Source organism: Stegastes partitus, unplaced genomic scaffold (assembly GCF_000690725.1).
Source record: "Stegastes partitus isolate 25-593 unplaced genomic scaffold, Stegastes_partitus-1.0.2 Scaffold51, whole genome shotgun sequence".
In the NCBI taxonomy this organism is placed as follows: domain Eukaryota; kingdom Metazoa; phylum Chordata; class Actinopteri; family Pomacentridae; genus Stegastes; species Stegastes partitus.
In genome coordinates, this window is record NW_007577782.1 from 1013120 (window position 1) to 1029820 (window position 16701).

The following is a 16701-nucleotide window of genomic DNA, read 5'->3' on the forward strand; positions in this document are numbered from 1 at the left end:
TCTTGATGTATTGTTTGTTATTGTTGAAAAAATGAAAATGAATAAAAACTTCTAATCACAAAAGAATTGGGTTAAAAGCAATTTTAAAAAAAAGGATTTCTACTCCTTTTTATTTGCATAAAGTGTTGTGGAAGAGAAGTTAACAATCTCAGCCAGGAACTTGAGCTGAGCAAATTGGGACAGATTTATAGTTTACCTATAATATCCAACATAAGAACTCCAACAGGCCTGTTTTTACTAATGAAAATGTATGATGCATGGCTAAAAGTACCCAAATACATACTATATACTCAAGTACCGTCGAATACCTAAATATAGTTAAAGGTATTTTTTCTGTATGTGACAATTATTCATTTTAGTCTACAATGCAATATAGACTTTACATGCAAAGAATTCATTAAGAGGTGAGCCAACAGTATATAAAGCAGTCTGAGTTAGTGCCACTTTAACCAACAGCAATATAAAAACACTGCTTACATGTTGACACATCATTACAGGCACCATTCTGCACGATGAGCGTGGAAAACTATTTTAAGATGCCGTTATCTTCTAAAATACAAATAAAATATGTACACAAGAAGTATGCTTAAACAAACAAATTAGAGCATAATTTAATTGCAACAGGCAAAGAAAACTTTTTTTTTTAAATGTAACCTTATTAGATAATGGGAAATAAAATTAACCACAAATGTAGGTCAGACGATTGAAAATTATTAATGTCCATGAGAGGTTTCTTACTCCATATCAGAGAGGACACTCTGACTCACTTTCACATTACAAAAACTACATTTGTTCAAATTTCTCTCATGTAAACAGTAAAACTGACTGTATATCTATGTTTTTAGATGTTTTTACTCCACTTTAACCTCCAGAAAAATCTTATTGTTCAGTGACGCAAGCACAGAAATTGCTCTCAGTCCTAATATCCTTGATTCTCTGTCAACTGACCTAAAACCAGTTGCTGCAAATCTGGGATTTCTTTTCAATTTCAGTTTAAGCTTTGAACCACACAATAAAAAAGTTGTCCAGTCCTGCTTTATTCACATAAGATCCATCTCCAGACTCAAACCATTATTTTTTTTTTTTTACATTCTGATCTGGAAAAAGTCATTCAAGCACTAATTTTCTCTTTTGCCTACTGTAACTCGCTCCTCTAAGATATCACCCATAAGTCTCTCTGTCACTTCCAACTAGTTCAGAACTCAGCAGCTCAACTTCTGACTCGTTCTAACAGATGACACCCCATCACACCGATCCTGACTTCCCTCCACTGGCTGCCTGTTCATATCGTAACTGACTTTAAGATTTTATTGATCACATTTAAGACTTGTCAGGGTCTGGCCCCAAGCTATATATCACAAATGCTGACCCGGTGTGAGCCTGTTTGCAGCCTTAGATCCTCAGGTGAGGCCCTTCTGCCTGTTCCAAAGTCGAGGCTTAAATCTGAAGGTGACCGTGCTCTTGCCATCGAGGCCCCTCGGCTTTGAAATGACCAACCTGAGGATACAAGGCTGCAGAATCAGGGACTTGTTTTAAATGACTTCTTAAAGCCCATTTTGCTTTAACGCAATGTCGTCTATTGTACATAACTCTTTTTCATTTATTCTTATTTGGTCTTGTTTTTATGGTTTCACCCTATATTTTCTCAACTTCTCTTCATGTGAGATGGCATTTTTGGTGCTTTTAATATTTTGCTCGTATCAGCTGGTGTTTGTTGTATTGATTTACTTGGATTCAATTTCTGTATCTTGCGTTTTGCAAATCTTCTCCCATGTTTAACTCTTTTTCGCCACTTCTTGCCTCTCCAGTCTTTTTTCCTTTCTGTTTGGTCTTCTGCTTCTAAATAATCTTCCTGAGGGTTTTTTTTTACCTGTCTGTAAAGTACTTTGTAAACTCGTTTTTTAAAGGTGTTATATAGATAAAGTCATTATCATTTGCTTTTAATTAAACTTAAGTTAACGGTAAATGTCTACTGGAGGATAGAAACATTAGCTGCAGCACTGCGCCCCCTGCTGGCCGCTGCCTATCATTACAGCGGCTGCAGTACCGCTGTGTAGCCGCTGGGCGGCAGACAGCGTCGACTAGTTGTCTGCAGGCAAAGATGGCGGTGCGGAAGAAAGACGGCGGCCCGAATGTAAAATATTTCGAAGCGTCTGATACCGTTTCTCAGTTTGATAATGTCCGCGTCTGGCTGGGAAAGAATTACAAAAAGGTACTGAGCGCATGTTTTGTAACCATAAACCCTGAGCTCCCATTTTCAGCCCGTTATGTGGGCACTTACCTATTGGGCAGCGGCAGTGACAAAGAGAGGAGGGAGGGTGCCGCTCAGCGTCCAGCTGTTTGATTCACCCGAGCCGGGATACAAAAGGATGCTGAGCCAACAGCTGCACAAGATGCAGCCGCTAATGGCGGTATCCCTGTACGCTATTTTAGCTAAACCGATGCAAAAGCAGCACATAGTCCGACCTGAGGGGATGGGTTTGTGTTAAAGGGGTGACTTTAGCCGGCCAGCCTGCTAGCTTGCTAGTTAGCTAATCAGCTAACGGTAAGCAGCTCAGATCCAGATGTTGGCTCTGTGGCGCGCCGCGCTCACTGGAGCCATGGCCGGTGTTGAATAACACTGAGCAGCGTGCTGCCGCTAAGGCATGTAGCGTTCACGAAATATATGATTTCTTAACAGAAAAACACCAATAATGCTGATGAAATGGACGACATTTGTGAATTATACCCTTCATCACATATCGCATTATGGCGCTGTATTACACTCAGTGATAAAACTGAAAGCATTAAAACTTCAGTCTTTGACATAGCTGACTCAGGGTGGCTCACAGCTCATTGTAGGTCTTTTTAATGAGTCTGCTCTTACCTTCCCTCTGTTCACAGTACATCCAGGCCGAGCCCCCCACCAACAAGTCTCTGTCCAGCCTGGTGGTCCAGCTGCTCCAGTTCCAGGAGGAAGTATTCGGTCGACATGTCAGCAACCCTCCTCTCACCAAGTTACCTGTATGTCTCTTTCATCCCCTTCTATCTCTCTAAATAACAAACACATGCATCACTTTAACCCCAGAGAGACATTCTCAAACTGTTGTGCTTCATGTCTGCAGATGAAGTGTTTTCTGGACTTCAAGTCAGGTGGGGCTCTCTGCCACATCCTGGCTGCCGCCTACAAGTTCAAGAGTGACCAAGGATGGTAAGGCTTTCTTTCTAGCTGACTTTAGGCTATAGGGGTGCAGTTATTGATAATCAGACAGGTCATAAATATAGTGTTAGCGCCTGATGTTACAGTGCTCAGTTGGATTTTGGCTATGTTGCCGTTTCGTGTGTAACTCCAGTCTAATTTCCTGGTAGGCGCAGGTTTGACTTCCAGAATCCGTCGAGGATGGACCGAAATGTGGAGATGTTCATGACGATCGAGAAGTCCTTAGTGCAGGTGAGTGTACTTCAGTGCTTTTAATTATAATTGTGTCATATATGTTTGCACAATTTTGTTTTATTCAATCGAAATAAGAATTTTCATGTTTCCTTTGGTTACATCACATTTGTAAAGCATCTAAAAACCAGGCTGCCTGAGCTTTACAGATAGAAATAATGACGGACTCCCAGCCATGTGACCACAGTAGTCCTTAATCAGTATCGCAGTTTTACAAGATCATCCAGATCTCCTCTTCTGCAGAGGCAGACAGAGTTCTAGTTTTAATGGAGCTCATATGAAATGAAATGCACTATTTTAAAATTTTTATTCCCTGCATATTTGAATCAGTGCTCGTAAATGTATTCTTTAATTAAATCATGCATGTGCTGCTTTTTTTCCCAGAACAACTGCCTGACGAGACCCGTCATCTACCTGAGCGCTGACATAGAGCCAAAGCTGCTGGGGAAACTGAAAGACATAATTAAAAGACACCAGGTGTGTTGTCAGCATCAGAGACAGAAATGTTAATCCAAACGCTCTTAGTTACGTTACAAAAGTATTTATGTTTTTAGACTTAACCCATGTTTTCTGGTATTGCCCCACTGAAGTAAAGCTGAAGAGTTGTTTTTTTCAGAGCTGATATCATTCATGTGGACTTCATCTGTTGCAGGGCTCAGTGACTGAGGACAAGGCCTCCAGCTCCCATGTTGTTGTTCCCATTCCCACCAGTCTGGAGGAAGGTGAGGCCTTGTGTTGTCACCTGTTGTGTTTGTAATGAATTGTGCTGGATCTGTGCTAATATAATCCAATCTCTTTGGTCCAGAGGAGTGGGTGCGTCCTGTGATGAAGAGAGACAAGCAAGTGCTGCTCCACTGGGGATATTTTCCTGACAGGTTTGTTCTGACTTGATGCTCAAATTCTCACTACTTTTTTTTTTCTCATTGAATTTGGTTATTGCACCTGAGTGGCTTACTTTTGGCAAATTTTACACGATACATGTAGAATAAATTGATTTTAATAAAATATCAAAATTTGAAGCTTAGTTTCAGCAGTTTTTCCAACACAAAGGCATATGAGTAAAACAAGGACTGTTTCACTGTTATAAATCCAGTGTTACTTTCTGTTTTTATCATTTCTGGCTCGAGGAAATGGTGACATTTTGCTTTTTTTTATATTTTAAAGATAACATGTCTTTCAATCCTGTTAGTGGGTTTTGGGATTCAAAGGATAAAGCTACAAATTGCTCATCCTGCTGCAGTTTCTCAAGCCCAAACCTGTAATTTTGCTCCTGGTCTGACCTCTGACCTTGCTCCTCCCTGTTTAGCTATGACACCTGGATCCCAGCCAGTGAAATCGAGGCTGCAGTGGAGGATCCTCCCAGCCCAGAAAAGCCCAGAAAGGTATTTGTTGTTTCTTCTTCTTTTTTGTCTCAATGCCTCAGGTGTCCATTTTTACATTTTTAAAATGTGTGAGAATTTTAGTCTATCCATATTTAAACAATGTAAAATATTTTTGATATTCTGTGCCAAACTTCTGGGCTCCAAGGTGGCGCAGTTGGTCGCACTGTTGCCTCGCAGCAAGAAGGTTGCCGGTTCGCGTCCCGGTGGGGGCACCGGAATCTTTCTGTGTGGAGTTTGCATGTTCTCCCCGAGCAGCGTGGGTTCTCTCTGGGTTCTCCGGCTTCCTCCAACAGAGGTTAATTGGTGAATCTAAATTGTCCGTAGGTGTGAATGTGAGTGTAGCCCTGTGATAGACTGGTGACCTGTCCAGGGTGTCCCCTGCCTTCGCCCTAAGTCAGCTGGGATAGGCTCCAGCCCCCCCGCGACCCCAGTGAGGATTAAGCAGTGTATAGATAATGGATGGATGGATAGATAATGGATGGATGTGCCAAACTTCTTAAGTTTAATTAAGCACATTGTTCGTTGTTCAACTTCATCATATGTACATCTTTTATCTGTGAGCTCCAGTTGTTTCTTGAGGCTACATGAAACTTGCAGTGCGACAAGTATTTAAATCCAAAATGTCTTTTTTTTAAAATTAGTGTTCACTAGGTGTTCAGATGAAAAATTATAGATGCCTTGTGCATGTGGGGTTTTTCTACATCGTCTTGGTTTAGACTAGATTTTAAAGTAAACATTGTGTTTGTCTGCACAGCATGAGTCTTTAATGGCTGAAGTTAATTTAACGCGTCTCAGTCTGTCGTGGGACTTTATACACTGAGCTGGTAGCTCTCTAATTGGACATTGTTGCTCCTTTTATATTTTCCTCTCATTGCAAAACATCCAATAATGGCGTGCTGTGGCAAATTGGCACTTTGAACAACAGAGCCTCCTCCGGCACTTTGCTAAACCATAAATTCAAAGCAGTGTCAGTATCTCTTATTGTATATTCAGAGCGTCACTCGCTCAAGGCATTCGCTGCTCTCTAGGACATCATAGAAAGAGCAGTGAAGCATTCAGATATTTAGAGCCGCAGTCACACAGTAATTAGTAAACTGGCTTATTACCACGTCTCTCGCTCACACCACACCTTGTCGTGACATGTTTCTGTCAGTCTGTCTTTAATATGTGCTGGCTTCACTACAAGAAAAGTCTTCTCTTGTAAATTTATTTGTCAAATATGCATCTGCTGGATTCTCTAAAACACACAAAAAAGGCATGTACTCTACATGTAGCTAATACTGTATTTACGTCAGTGTTGGTTTGTATTTCTTTTAGCATTGATTATGAAGAATATCTATTAAAGTCATACACACTTGTTTTCTTATTCATCCAGCTACCATTGCCTAAAGACAACATATTTCAGTTACACACAAGAAGAAATTGTACCACACTGACATTGAAAAGTGACCTGAAGTTGGAGATCTATAGTTTGTCTCTTCCTGGTTAAACTGTGATATAAGATGGTGACTTTCTTCTGATTATTAAAGTGCTGACTCAAAATGTTTTAATACATTATTTGTTTTTTGTTGACAGGTCCACGCAAAGTGGATTTTAGACCTGGACCAGTATAACGAGTGGATGAACGAGGAGGATTATGAGGTGGGAGAGGGCTGTCCTAAGAGGAAGAGGATCTCTGCCAAGACCCTGACAGACGAGGTGACCACACCTGACGAGCGGAGGGACAAGAAGCCCGGCAGTGCCAAGAAGAGGAAGCGCTCGCCATCACCTTCCCCCACTCCTCCGCCTCAGGAGAGCAAGAAGAAGAACACAAAAAAGGGGTAAGTGGCCGAGATGTGACTCGATGCATGATGCCATACTGTAATAAGCCTTTGTTGTAGAATCAGCAAAATTAGTGGTTTCAGAGAAATAATGCAATAGGAAACCTGTGTGTGTGTGTGTGTGCTGACAGGCCAACGACCCCGTACACCAAGTCTAAACGGGGCCAGAGGGAGGAGGAGCAGGAGGATCTGTCCAAGGACCTGGATGAAGCATCACCTGTTGCAGCATCTGAAGAAGGAAACCCAGCAAAGACAAGTAGATGCAAAATATAATAAAATAAACAAAATGCAGCTTATGTTAATTTTTACATTCTGTCCTCTTTTGCAACATCAGGTTATTTGCATTAGTAACTGGCATTATGCTGAATTGTTTCTTTCTGTCTCCCTGCAGATAACACGAAGAAGGACTCTGATTCAACCCCAGTCAAGGGAGGGACAGATATGGGTGAGCATCTTAATACGTTTGTCTTTGTCACTTGTAATTACTGAAAACATTTTTTTAAAAATTCACTGTCAAAGCTGGTAAGACACTATCGATATTCCAGTGTGAGTTTTTAACAAGATCCAACAATGAGATGTCAGTTTATTAGTAAGTCATGGATCACCTGTTTATTAATCTGTTGTCAGTTTAGTGTGTATTCACTTGACTTTCCTCTGTGTGATTTGAACAGATGAGCAAGAAGATGAGTCCATGGAAACAACTGGAAAGGTAAGGCAGTCTGGAGAAGTGCTACAACACATAAAATAATGGCAGTAATTGTGATTGTGTGTGTGTGAATGTGTGTGTGTGTGTGTGTCAAATCAGGAAGAGGAGGAAGGATCTCCCAGTGTTAAAGGTGAACCAGTGAAAGGATCAGACCTTCATGAGGACAACGTGACTGAACAAACCCACCACATCATTATACCCAGCTATGCTGCCTGGTTTGACTATAACAGGTAAGAAGAAAGCTAATTCAGCTTTTTGGCAGCAGTCTGATTTTCAGACATGTCTATGTACTTGTAACATTTAAAGGATGAAAAAAAACTCTGATGGTCAACTTTGCCTGACATGAAAACCAGTCCAAGCTAAACCATTTTCGTGTCAAAATGCATAACTTTTGCTACATTGACACCTAGCGTCCTCATTAATCTGCCATTTTGGGACTCCTAAAACTGAGACTTTTGGAAATGCTGCTGACCCCTTTTGGTCCAGGGTTGCATTTTAGTCTGAACTGCAAAAATGGAGGCTTTTGGAAATGATGGCACACTCCTGTTAGACATATGTCCTTTTCAATTTTTCTGATTATTATTTTTAAAAAGGTGCTAAAATACTCATCTGGATGGAAATTACTGTCATTTTATCACAGCATTTTTGACATTGAAACACACTATTGTTAATGTAGGCTCAGCTCTGCATGGTATATGATTGGAGATTTTTGTGGAGACACAGAATATCAATAGTAAACGGATCTCATAAATCTTTCTGTTTTCTCTCCAGTGTTCATGCCATTGAGCGCAGAGCCCTGCCAGAGTTCTTTAATGGAAAGAACAAATCCAAAACCCCGGAGATGTAAGTATTTGCTTGGTATAAAAAAACAAACACAACACTAAATTATTTTATTACAATCTGAAGATCAGCCCATCAAACATTTACAAAGAAAAATCACATATGAACAGAAAGTGTTCTAATATCTGAGTTGTTTGTGACCTTCTTTCTTTCAGTTATCTGGCCTACAGGAACTTCATGATTGACACCTACCGACTGAACCCTCAGGAGTACCTGACCTCCACCGCCTGCCGTAGGAACCTGGCAGGAGATGTGTGTGCAATCATGAGGTAGGTGGAGGATTAATGTGAATATTTCTAACCAATCAAGAATTCTGTCTGTATGTCCACAATCACTTCTTTTAGAAAACCTGCTGTTAGTAAGAAATACTCTGTGTTCTCTCCCTCAGAGTCCACGCCTTTCTAGAGCAATGGGGACTCATAAACTACCAGGTGGACTCTGAGAGCCGGCCCACACCCATGGGTCCCCCACCCACCTCTCACTTCCACGTACTGGCAGACACTCCATCCAGTCTGGTGCCTCTGCAGCCCAAGACAGCCCAGGTCCGTATACATTCACATAAACTCACAAATAGACACATGCACACAGATTCTAGGTTGTTCTTAGAGCCCGACCGATTTATCAGCTGGCCGATTAAATTGCAGATTATAGCCCTTTTCAAAATACTCATCATCAGCTGGAGTTTTGCCAATTAATCGCCGATATATTCTTAATTTCTCATAAAACAGTAAATGCTGTTAAGTGTCACAGTCGCTTTCGTAAATTCATTTTGTACAACTTGATTTTGTAAAAAGACAAATATTCTCAAAGGCAAACACATGTAAAAACACTTCAGCAACACCACGAAAAGCTCCGTTTTTGCTGCTGCTTGTTGTAAACAAGTCAAACTTGGCTCACTTACAACCATACAGCGGTAAGATCACTCACTCTGCCGCAAATTCTGAAACCAAAACAACGCGTTTTTCAGAGAACTACAGAAAACAACTTTTTTAACGTTTTATCCAACTTTTTAACTAACTTATTTAACTTACATTTTTATTAACATATTCTCCTCAACTTTAAAGACAGCACAGTCTTTGAGAGTACAGAACATCAGAGGGCTGCATAAATAATGATTCGTCAGTAACTTCATTCATTATGTTGCTTATATACAGCAGACACCTGTGGCCTAAATCTGAAGATAAATTCATCAGTATAACTGGTAGCTGTATTCATGCATGCTCCCCAGAAAGAAAACTGCACAATGCAAATTTAAAACAAAATACCCCACATTATAGACACATTTGTTCAGAAAACATTTTCTTTTGTTTCACTGATGCATATTATGTTTAACACTTGGTTGCATGTTTTTGTTCTTGAAAATTCCTCTGTGTTGTAAAATTAAACACATACTAAAGGACAAAGTATTGTAAAACAGTCAAATGTTCTGCCTGTGATTCATAACTTTGTTGTTGTAAAAATTAAAGGACCAAAAAAGAAGCTATTTTATTAATTATATATTTTTTAAAATTAATCGGCCAATTAATCGGTTATCAGAATTTCTTTTTTGCCAAATATCGGAACCGGCATCGGGCTCAAAAATCCGTATTCGTCAGGCCCTAGTTGTTCTACATTTGTCCCTTTGTCACTGTGGCTCTGCAGACCCCTGCCACCCAGCAGATGATGTCATTCCCAGATAAAGTGAAGGACAAGCCAGCAGATCTGCAAAACTTTGGACTGCGGACTGACATGTACAGCAAGAAGACTGGCTCTACAAAGGTAAAAAGTCCAAGAGGATGGTGACAGAATGATTCTTTGCTCTAATTTGGAATGACTTTTTGTCAGTGACTTATGTTAACAAAGTTGTGATGTTTTTGTGTGCAGAGCAAGAGTGCAGCAAGTTCCATGAGGGAATGGACAGAGCAAGAAACACTACTACTACTTGAGGTACAGTCCGTCTTTAAACTCACCACTGTGACAATGAAACAGCCAACATAAACCTAAAACTAGCTATAATAATGCTGTACTGGATAACAACACCATGGAACAGTACAGCTAAATGTATCTGTCGCTTCCCTTCAGGGCTTGGAGATGTACAAGGATGACTGGAACAAGGTGTCCGAACATGTGGGCAGCCGTACGCAGGATGAGTGCATCCTGCACTTTCTGCGGTTGCCCATCGAAGACCCGTACTTAGAGGACACCTCCTCGTCTCTGGGCCCTCTCGCCTACCAGCCGATACCTTTCAGTCAAGCAGGAAATCCTGTCATGAGCACCGTGGCCTTCCTCGCTTCTGTTGTCGACCCACGTGTGGCTTCAGCTGCAGCTAAATCTGCGTTGGGTGAGAACTGGCTTATTTTGAAGTTTTCCTGCTGTACAGAGAAAGAAAAGATTCTCATCTTGTCATTTACAGCCACCTGAGTAGCTGCTGAAGACCCAGTGATCTCATAGCAAGTGTTGTGTTTCAGATAAACATTTGATATTGTCTATAGTAGGAATGCAGATTATGGGAAAATGTCTTAATTGGAAATGGGAACATTAATCAATAATGAATCGATTGGGAAAAGCTTAAAAATACAAAATGTGTGTTTTCCGGGGATAAAAGCTCCATTTAACCCTCTGAACAACAAGCAGTTTGTGAGTTTGTTTTTGCTCCTGTCACATATTTACTCACTAATGCCTCATGTTCCACTGCAGTGTGAAGTCCTGCACCTCTGTAAAAACAACGATGGCTAAAAGTAGAGAGAACTTAAAATGTCTTCTATGCAGCATAACAAAGTTCTAATGTTCTAAGTCATAAAAAATAAACTGAAGTTGAACATCTTTAATGAATTCATGTAGAACTAAACTGCCAACAGATGCTTCCAATACTGTAAAAAATGGTGGCTCTTCACACTATAGATATTTTACTACTTACATTTTTATTGTGTTACTTGTCTCCTATCTGCTCTGAGTAAGCACAGCCTACAGTTCAACCCAGTCCAGCTAAAATGTCCTTGAAATTTTGTTACAGTGATAAATTGGTGTCATTTCAGCATTTCTTCGAAAAGTATATTGTCCTTTAAACCCATCAATGTCTTTTAAGATCAGATGATTAAACATTTGTCATCTGAAAGTGGAACTCCTACAAAGTACAATGATTTTGAAGGACACAAAATTTAATCAGTAGTACAAGGCACGTTAAGCAAAACTTAAACAAGTTTTGTATCAGTGAAAACGGATGTACTTACAAATGCCTGCATTTACAACAAAAAAGAAGTCTAGCCTCGTGTCTTGAAAACAGTGATTCCTCGTAGTAGCTGCTTGTTGAGGGCAAAGCACGCATGCAACACATACATAATGTTGCAACAAGTTTATGCAATGTTATGCAAGTTTGTCATCAGCTAATTCATCGTTATTTTTATCTCTTGACACCCCAATCCTGATTGTTTGCCTCACGTTAATAACCACAATTTGTCTCTCCCCTTCAGAGGAGTTTTCTCGTATGAAGGAAGAGGTTCCTGCAGCGCTTGTTGAGGCTCATGTGCGGCGAGTGGAGGAAGCAGCGAGGGTCAGCGGCAGACAGGACCCCCTGTATGGCCTGGAGGGTAGTGGCATCGCAGGTACTGGCCTGGAGGAGGGAGAAAGGCCCGGTACGATAAACACATACATATATATATACTTTAAAACATGCACGACTGTAATAGAAACAACAAGACAAAAAAAAAAAAGACAAAGAAAAGAATCTGACTTTTCTCTCTAGATGAAAGCAGTGATGAAAGTAAGAGTGACAGTCAATCAAGTGAGGAGAAGAGAGAGGCCAAGGTATGATGCATGCTCACTATTATATAATGTTGCTATATGTATAATGTTATGTATATAATATATATTAATTAATAGAATTAATTAATTATGAGTTCTGCTAACGAGCTTTTGTAAAGCTTATTGTGCTTTGTTTACTTTGCCACACAGGACAGCAAAGATGGAGCGACTGAGGATGAGGAGAAGCAGGCGGAGAATGGAAAGAAGGAAGAGGAAAGAGGAAGAGAACCTGAAGGAGAAAGAGAGGCGGACAAAACAGAGTCTGAAATGGGTACGAAAAGGTTTTTCTGTGAGATATCAAAAACATAAAGTTCTGGTCAAATGTGAACTATATTAAACCTATCCTTCTTTTAGGTGATGGGGAGAAGGAGAAGGATGGTAAAGAGGGAGCAGAGGAGGGACAAAGAGAAGGGGAGAGTGAGGGAGAAAGGAAGGCTAAGGTGGAGCGTGATGTGGGAGAAGGAAACCTGGCAACTGCTGCTGCCTCCGCTCTCGCAGCGGCTGCTGTCAAAGCCAAGGTGAAGTTATTTATATTAAAATCTAAAGGTTCTGTATCTTTAAGTACCTGTTTTTTGTTTTTTTTTTTAATATTTGCTCTAACCCAAGATTCTCTGTCACTTTCTCTACAGCATCTGGCTGCAGTGGAAGAGAGGAAGATCAAATCTCTGGTGGCTCTGTTGGTTGAGACCCAAATGAAGAAGCTTGAGATTAAACTGCGACACTTTGAAGAACTGGAAACCATCATGGACCGAGAGCGGGAGGCTGTGAGTTAGGGATTTGGGGATACATTATATGCAGTGTGGATAGGATGTAGTTTTCCCAAATCACTGGACATGTCTCTGTGTATCTGTTTGTGCAGTTGGAGTATCAGCGGCAGCAGCTGCTGGCTGACCGTCAGTCCTTCCACATGGAGCAGCTGAAATACGCTGAGATGAGAGCTCGCCAGCAGCACTTCCAGCAGATTCAGCACCAGCAGCACAGCCAGGCCGGGGGCCCTCATGCCAACCAGGCAGCCCCAGGCCCACCACCCCAAGGGGTAACTGCAGCAAGTCAGCAAGCTCCCAGTACACCAGCGCCGCAGCCGGCCCCCAGCCCTGCACCACCAGCCTCTTCTGCCCCAGCCTCCGAGTCCCAGCCTGCCCCAGGCGCTCACACCTCACCCCCCTGCCCCCCTGGCCAGCAGGCCCCGGCTGCTCACTCCAGCTCCAGCACTACACCTGTACTCCACGGTGAGTTGAACATTTAACACAAATAGCAGCGTTAATAGTACATAATGATAAGATAAAGATAGAATTTTGCTGTCAATTTCTTTGTTCACAGCTGCACGAAGCATGTCAGAAAAGTTCCAGGCCTGGTGTCACAAAAGATAGATTTCAAACCCAAACTACAAACTACCAGTTTTCCCCTTCAAAGTATTCGCGCTGGAGTGTATGACTGTGATCCCAGCTCTCTGCAGCCATTGAACTTTTTTCCACATGCTTTTATATACATATCCTCTGTTTCGTGTCATCAAGCAATGAGCACAGAGCAAAGAACAAACCTCGAGTTTCTGGTTTGGTGGAGAAAGACTCAGAAGTCAGAACGACTGGGATTGCTGCAGCAAGTGTAAGAAGATGAGATGATGTCATGCTCACATGTTTTGAGTGGTTTGAGGTTTAAAGAGGGATGCAAGGATGTGGAAGATGACCCCAGGAGCAGAAGGCCTTCAACGAGCAGGACTGAGGCCAATGTTGAGCGCATCAGGCAGATGGTGCATGGCAATCGTTGGTTGACTGTTCGACTGATTGCAAATGAGCTGGGCATGAACCGGGGCAACGTCTGGAAGACTATCACTGAAGATTTGGGCATGTAGAAAGTCTGTGCAAAGATGGTGCAAAAACTGCTGAACAATGACAAGAAGTACTGACGCATGCAAGTGTGTCAGGACATCCTCGAGCATTTTAAAACCGAACCAGACTTGCTAGGTAAAGTCATCACCGGTGAAGAGTCATGGATCGTCAAATACGAACCAAAGACCAAACGCCAGAGCCTTCAGTGGAAGAATCCGACGTCACCTAGGTTGAAGAAAGGAAGACAGTCAAAGTCATGTTGATCATTGATATGAGGGGCATTGTCCACTGAGAGTGCTTGCCACAGGGCCAGACAATCAACCAGCACACCAACAAAGAGATCCTGCGGCGTTTGCTTCGTTCAGTGCACGAGAAGAGGTGAGAGTTGTGGCAGGACAAGTGGTGGCTGCTTCACCATGACAACGCACCTGCTCACAATGCCCTGAGCATCCCACAGTTCCTGGCTGAGAAGAACATCGCCGAGCTGGAACAACCTCCCTACTCACCCCACCTGGCTCTGTGGGATTGTTTCCTCTTCCCCAAGCTCAAGGGGGTCATCAAGGGGACCTGTTTTGAAGACGTGGACGACATCAAGATGGCTGTGACTACGGAGCTGCGGAGGATCCTGGAAGAATCCTTGGATGCATGGCACGGTGGCAGAGAGGGCGGGGAAAGTGTGTTAGACTCCAGTGGGATTACTTCGAAGGGGAAAACTTGTAATTTCTGGTTTGGGTTTGAAGTATATCTCTTGTGACACCAGTCCTGGAACCTTTCTGACACACCTTGTATTATGACATTTACTTGTACTTTTATCACTGGCGTAAAAGCTCTTCAGAGAGGTATACTGTAACACAACTCCTGATCTCTGTACACTGGCTTCCCATTAAATTTTTAATTCAGTTCAGAATTTTTATTAGCACTTTAAGAGCCAGCATCGTGAGGCATCTAGGTCTCTGAGGTCTTCTGATCTGGGTTTGTTGGTTGTTCCTCGCTCAAAACTCAAAACCAAATGGGGCTATGCCTGTGACTAGGAAGTAAACGATTTTAATTTTTTCTCCTGTTCTGCCCCTCACAGAGCCCAGTGCCCCTCTCCCTGGGGAAGCGCTCCACCCCTCAGCTCCAGTTCCTCCTCCACAGTGAGAAAAAATAAATTGCCTGAGAATCCGAATGACTCTGACCACTTTGAATCCTGCCTGTATCATCTGAAATGAAGAAGTCATCAACTGAAGGAAGTGAACACATTTTACATTTTCAGATTTTTTTTCCCCCCAACAAGACAATTTGATGTGAGAAAGAAAAAATACCATCTAAATCAGTCCACCTCTGCATTGACTGTATGTTATAAAATGAAGTCCTTTTCAAATTGAATCGACTATGAAGAGAATTCATCCTGTGTGGCTGACTGGACAGCCACATCTCACTTCATAATTTTAAGCTTAACACCAGAGAACTGGTAAACTTAGAAGGTCTTACCAACATGCTGGCACTCAAGGAGAAGAAGAGAAAAGACTCATCTTGTGTTTTCAGTGTTTTGGAAATTGTTGCATTTATTTTCCTGCAACAGTTTGTCACAGTTTGTGAAGTCTCGTGCTTCATAATCTCTCCAGTCCCCCTCTTGTACTCCAGGTACTAAAATATATGTAAGAAAAAAAGCACTTTTAATATGTTTCCCGAGGTCTCATTGAAAAACTTGAAGCATCCATGAAATTGAACTTTAGCACTTATGATATCGTCCTTATGTTGTCTTAAATACTTTTCATACTGAAAGGATTGAAGACATGATTGGGAATCTTAGTTTTTCTCTATTTTTATTTGTGTTACATGGACAAACGGTCACTCTACAGGGTCTGGCCTGAAGGTCACATGTCTAAAACGAATGAAACGTATGTAATGAATGAAAAAGATTCAAGTTGAAGAAGCCAGTTTGAAATTACATGAACTTAGTTTGGATGCAGTTTGGGAAAACGTACTGTAAACTGGATTTTCTGTTACAAACACAAGCTTTTGTTACCCTGTAAGGATAATATGAGAAATATTTGAAAGTACTGACAGCTTGAGGTCCTGAAAAGACCTCCTTTTAAATGTCTTAAAATGTTTGTGTCCCACACTTTTTAGCAGCACTTATTGAAACCCCACGTCAGTGTGGAGCTTCATGTTTTGCAAGTGCGGATGAGCTCAAAGCATCCGAGCTGCAGTTTTGTGAGGAATGTAGTTTTGCTCGAAAGGAATGACTGAAAAGAAAGTCTGGGAATAATAATACTGTACTTCTATCAGTGACCACATATGTGTTTATTCAGAATTTGACTTTGTGTTGATTGCCAAACCAAAATGTTTTTATAGTCATGTTTATCTCACATTTATTCGGTGAGTTTTATTATGGTTGCTTGGGAATTGAAGAGGATTTTTAGCAGCTTGTTTTTGCGCCGGTGCATTTCACGTTACAGATGGAAGAAATGTTAACGCTGTCAAAAAAAACAAGGGAGCACCTTAAACAGCTGACAATGGAGAATTGTGTCCTTAATATCTGCAACAATATCCTCACTTTTTATCCTATCAATTTTTATATTTTTTACTGTCTGTTTTTCCATCCTCTTTCTTTGATATGTCAACATTGTAACTGTATATTATTACCTTTGTAGCCGATATTTACCCTCTCCATCGTTGTGTATGATTCGGACATTTCTTGTGGATCTGTCCGAGACGTGACTGTGAGCATGTGTGTATGTGAACGCATGCCATTAAGATCTGTAAACCATATTACCCTTCAGTTTTCTTTTCAGTGCCATCTGTTGTGTGTGTTCACCAAGTTTGAAGAATTAAAAAAAAAAAAAAAAAAAACTGAAAAAAAAAAAAAAAACATGCTTCATTCTGCACACGACACGTCACGTCGATGTCATGAAATATACTCCAGTCA

At 41.3% G+C, this 16701-nt stretch overlaps 1 protein-coding gene across 4 annotated transcripts; it reads left to right on the top strand.

The window, feature by feature from the left end:
* The first annotated feature begins 2082 nt into the window (after positions 1-2082).
* On the top strand, positions 2083-16625 carry smarcc2 (SWI/SNF related BAF chromatin remodeling complex subunit C2). 4 transcript variants are annotated; one of them, XM_008307029.1, is made up of 27 exons: positions 2083-2212; positions 2884-3003; positions 3105-3190; positions 3349-3430; positions 3815-3907; positions 4083-4152; positions 4236-4305; positions 4737-4812; positions 6388-6632; positions 6764-6888; positions 7024-7077; positions 7304-7341; positions 7438-7568; positions 8110-8181; positions 8334-8447; positions 8567-8720; positions 9820-9936; positions 10042-10104; positions 10240-10498; positions 11628-11789; positions 11900-11961; positions 12109-12229; positions 12313-12476; positions 12588-12722; positions 12818-13191; position 13944; positions 14863-16625. In XM_008307029.1, the coding sequence occupies exons 1-27, from the start codon at positions 2102-2104 to the stop codon at positions 14935-14937; spliced, it is 3174 nt and encodes a 1057-aa protein (XP_008305251.1). In that variant the 5' UTR covers positions 2083-2101; the 3' UTR covers positions 14938-16625. The 4 variants fall into 4 exon arrangements, with proteins under 4 accessions (XP_008305251.1, XP_008305248.1, XP_008305250.1 ...); XM_008307026.1 differs by lacking the exon at position 13944 and having other exon boundaries at positions 12818-13187; XM_008307028.1 differs by lacking the exon at position 13944 and having other exon boundaries at positions 11628-11759; positions 12818-13187.
* Positions 16626-16701: the final 76 nt, after the last annotated feature.

Bases quoted from the DNA above. Each gene is read 5' to 3' on its own strand.
- smarcc2 (XM_008307029.1), top strand. From the start codon at position 2,102: ATGGCGGTGCGGAAGAAAGACGGCGGCCCGAATGTAAAATATTTCGAA. The intron at 10,105-10,239 runs GTACAGTCCGTC...GCTTCCCTTCAG, and splicing joins AAACACTACTACTACTTGAG to GGCTTGGAGATGTACAAGGA. The intron at 10,499-11,627 runs GTGAGAACTGGC...TCTCCCCTTCAG, and splicing joins TGCAGCTAAATCTGCGTTGG to AGGAGTTTTCTCGTATGAAG.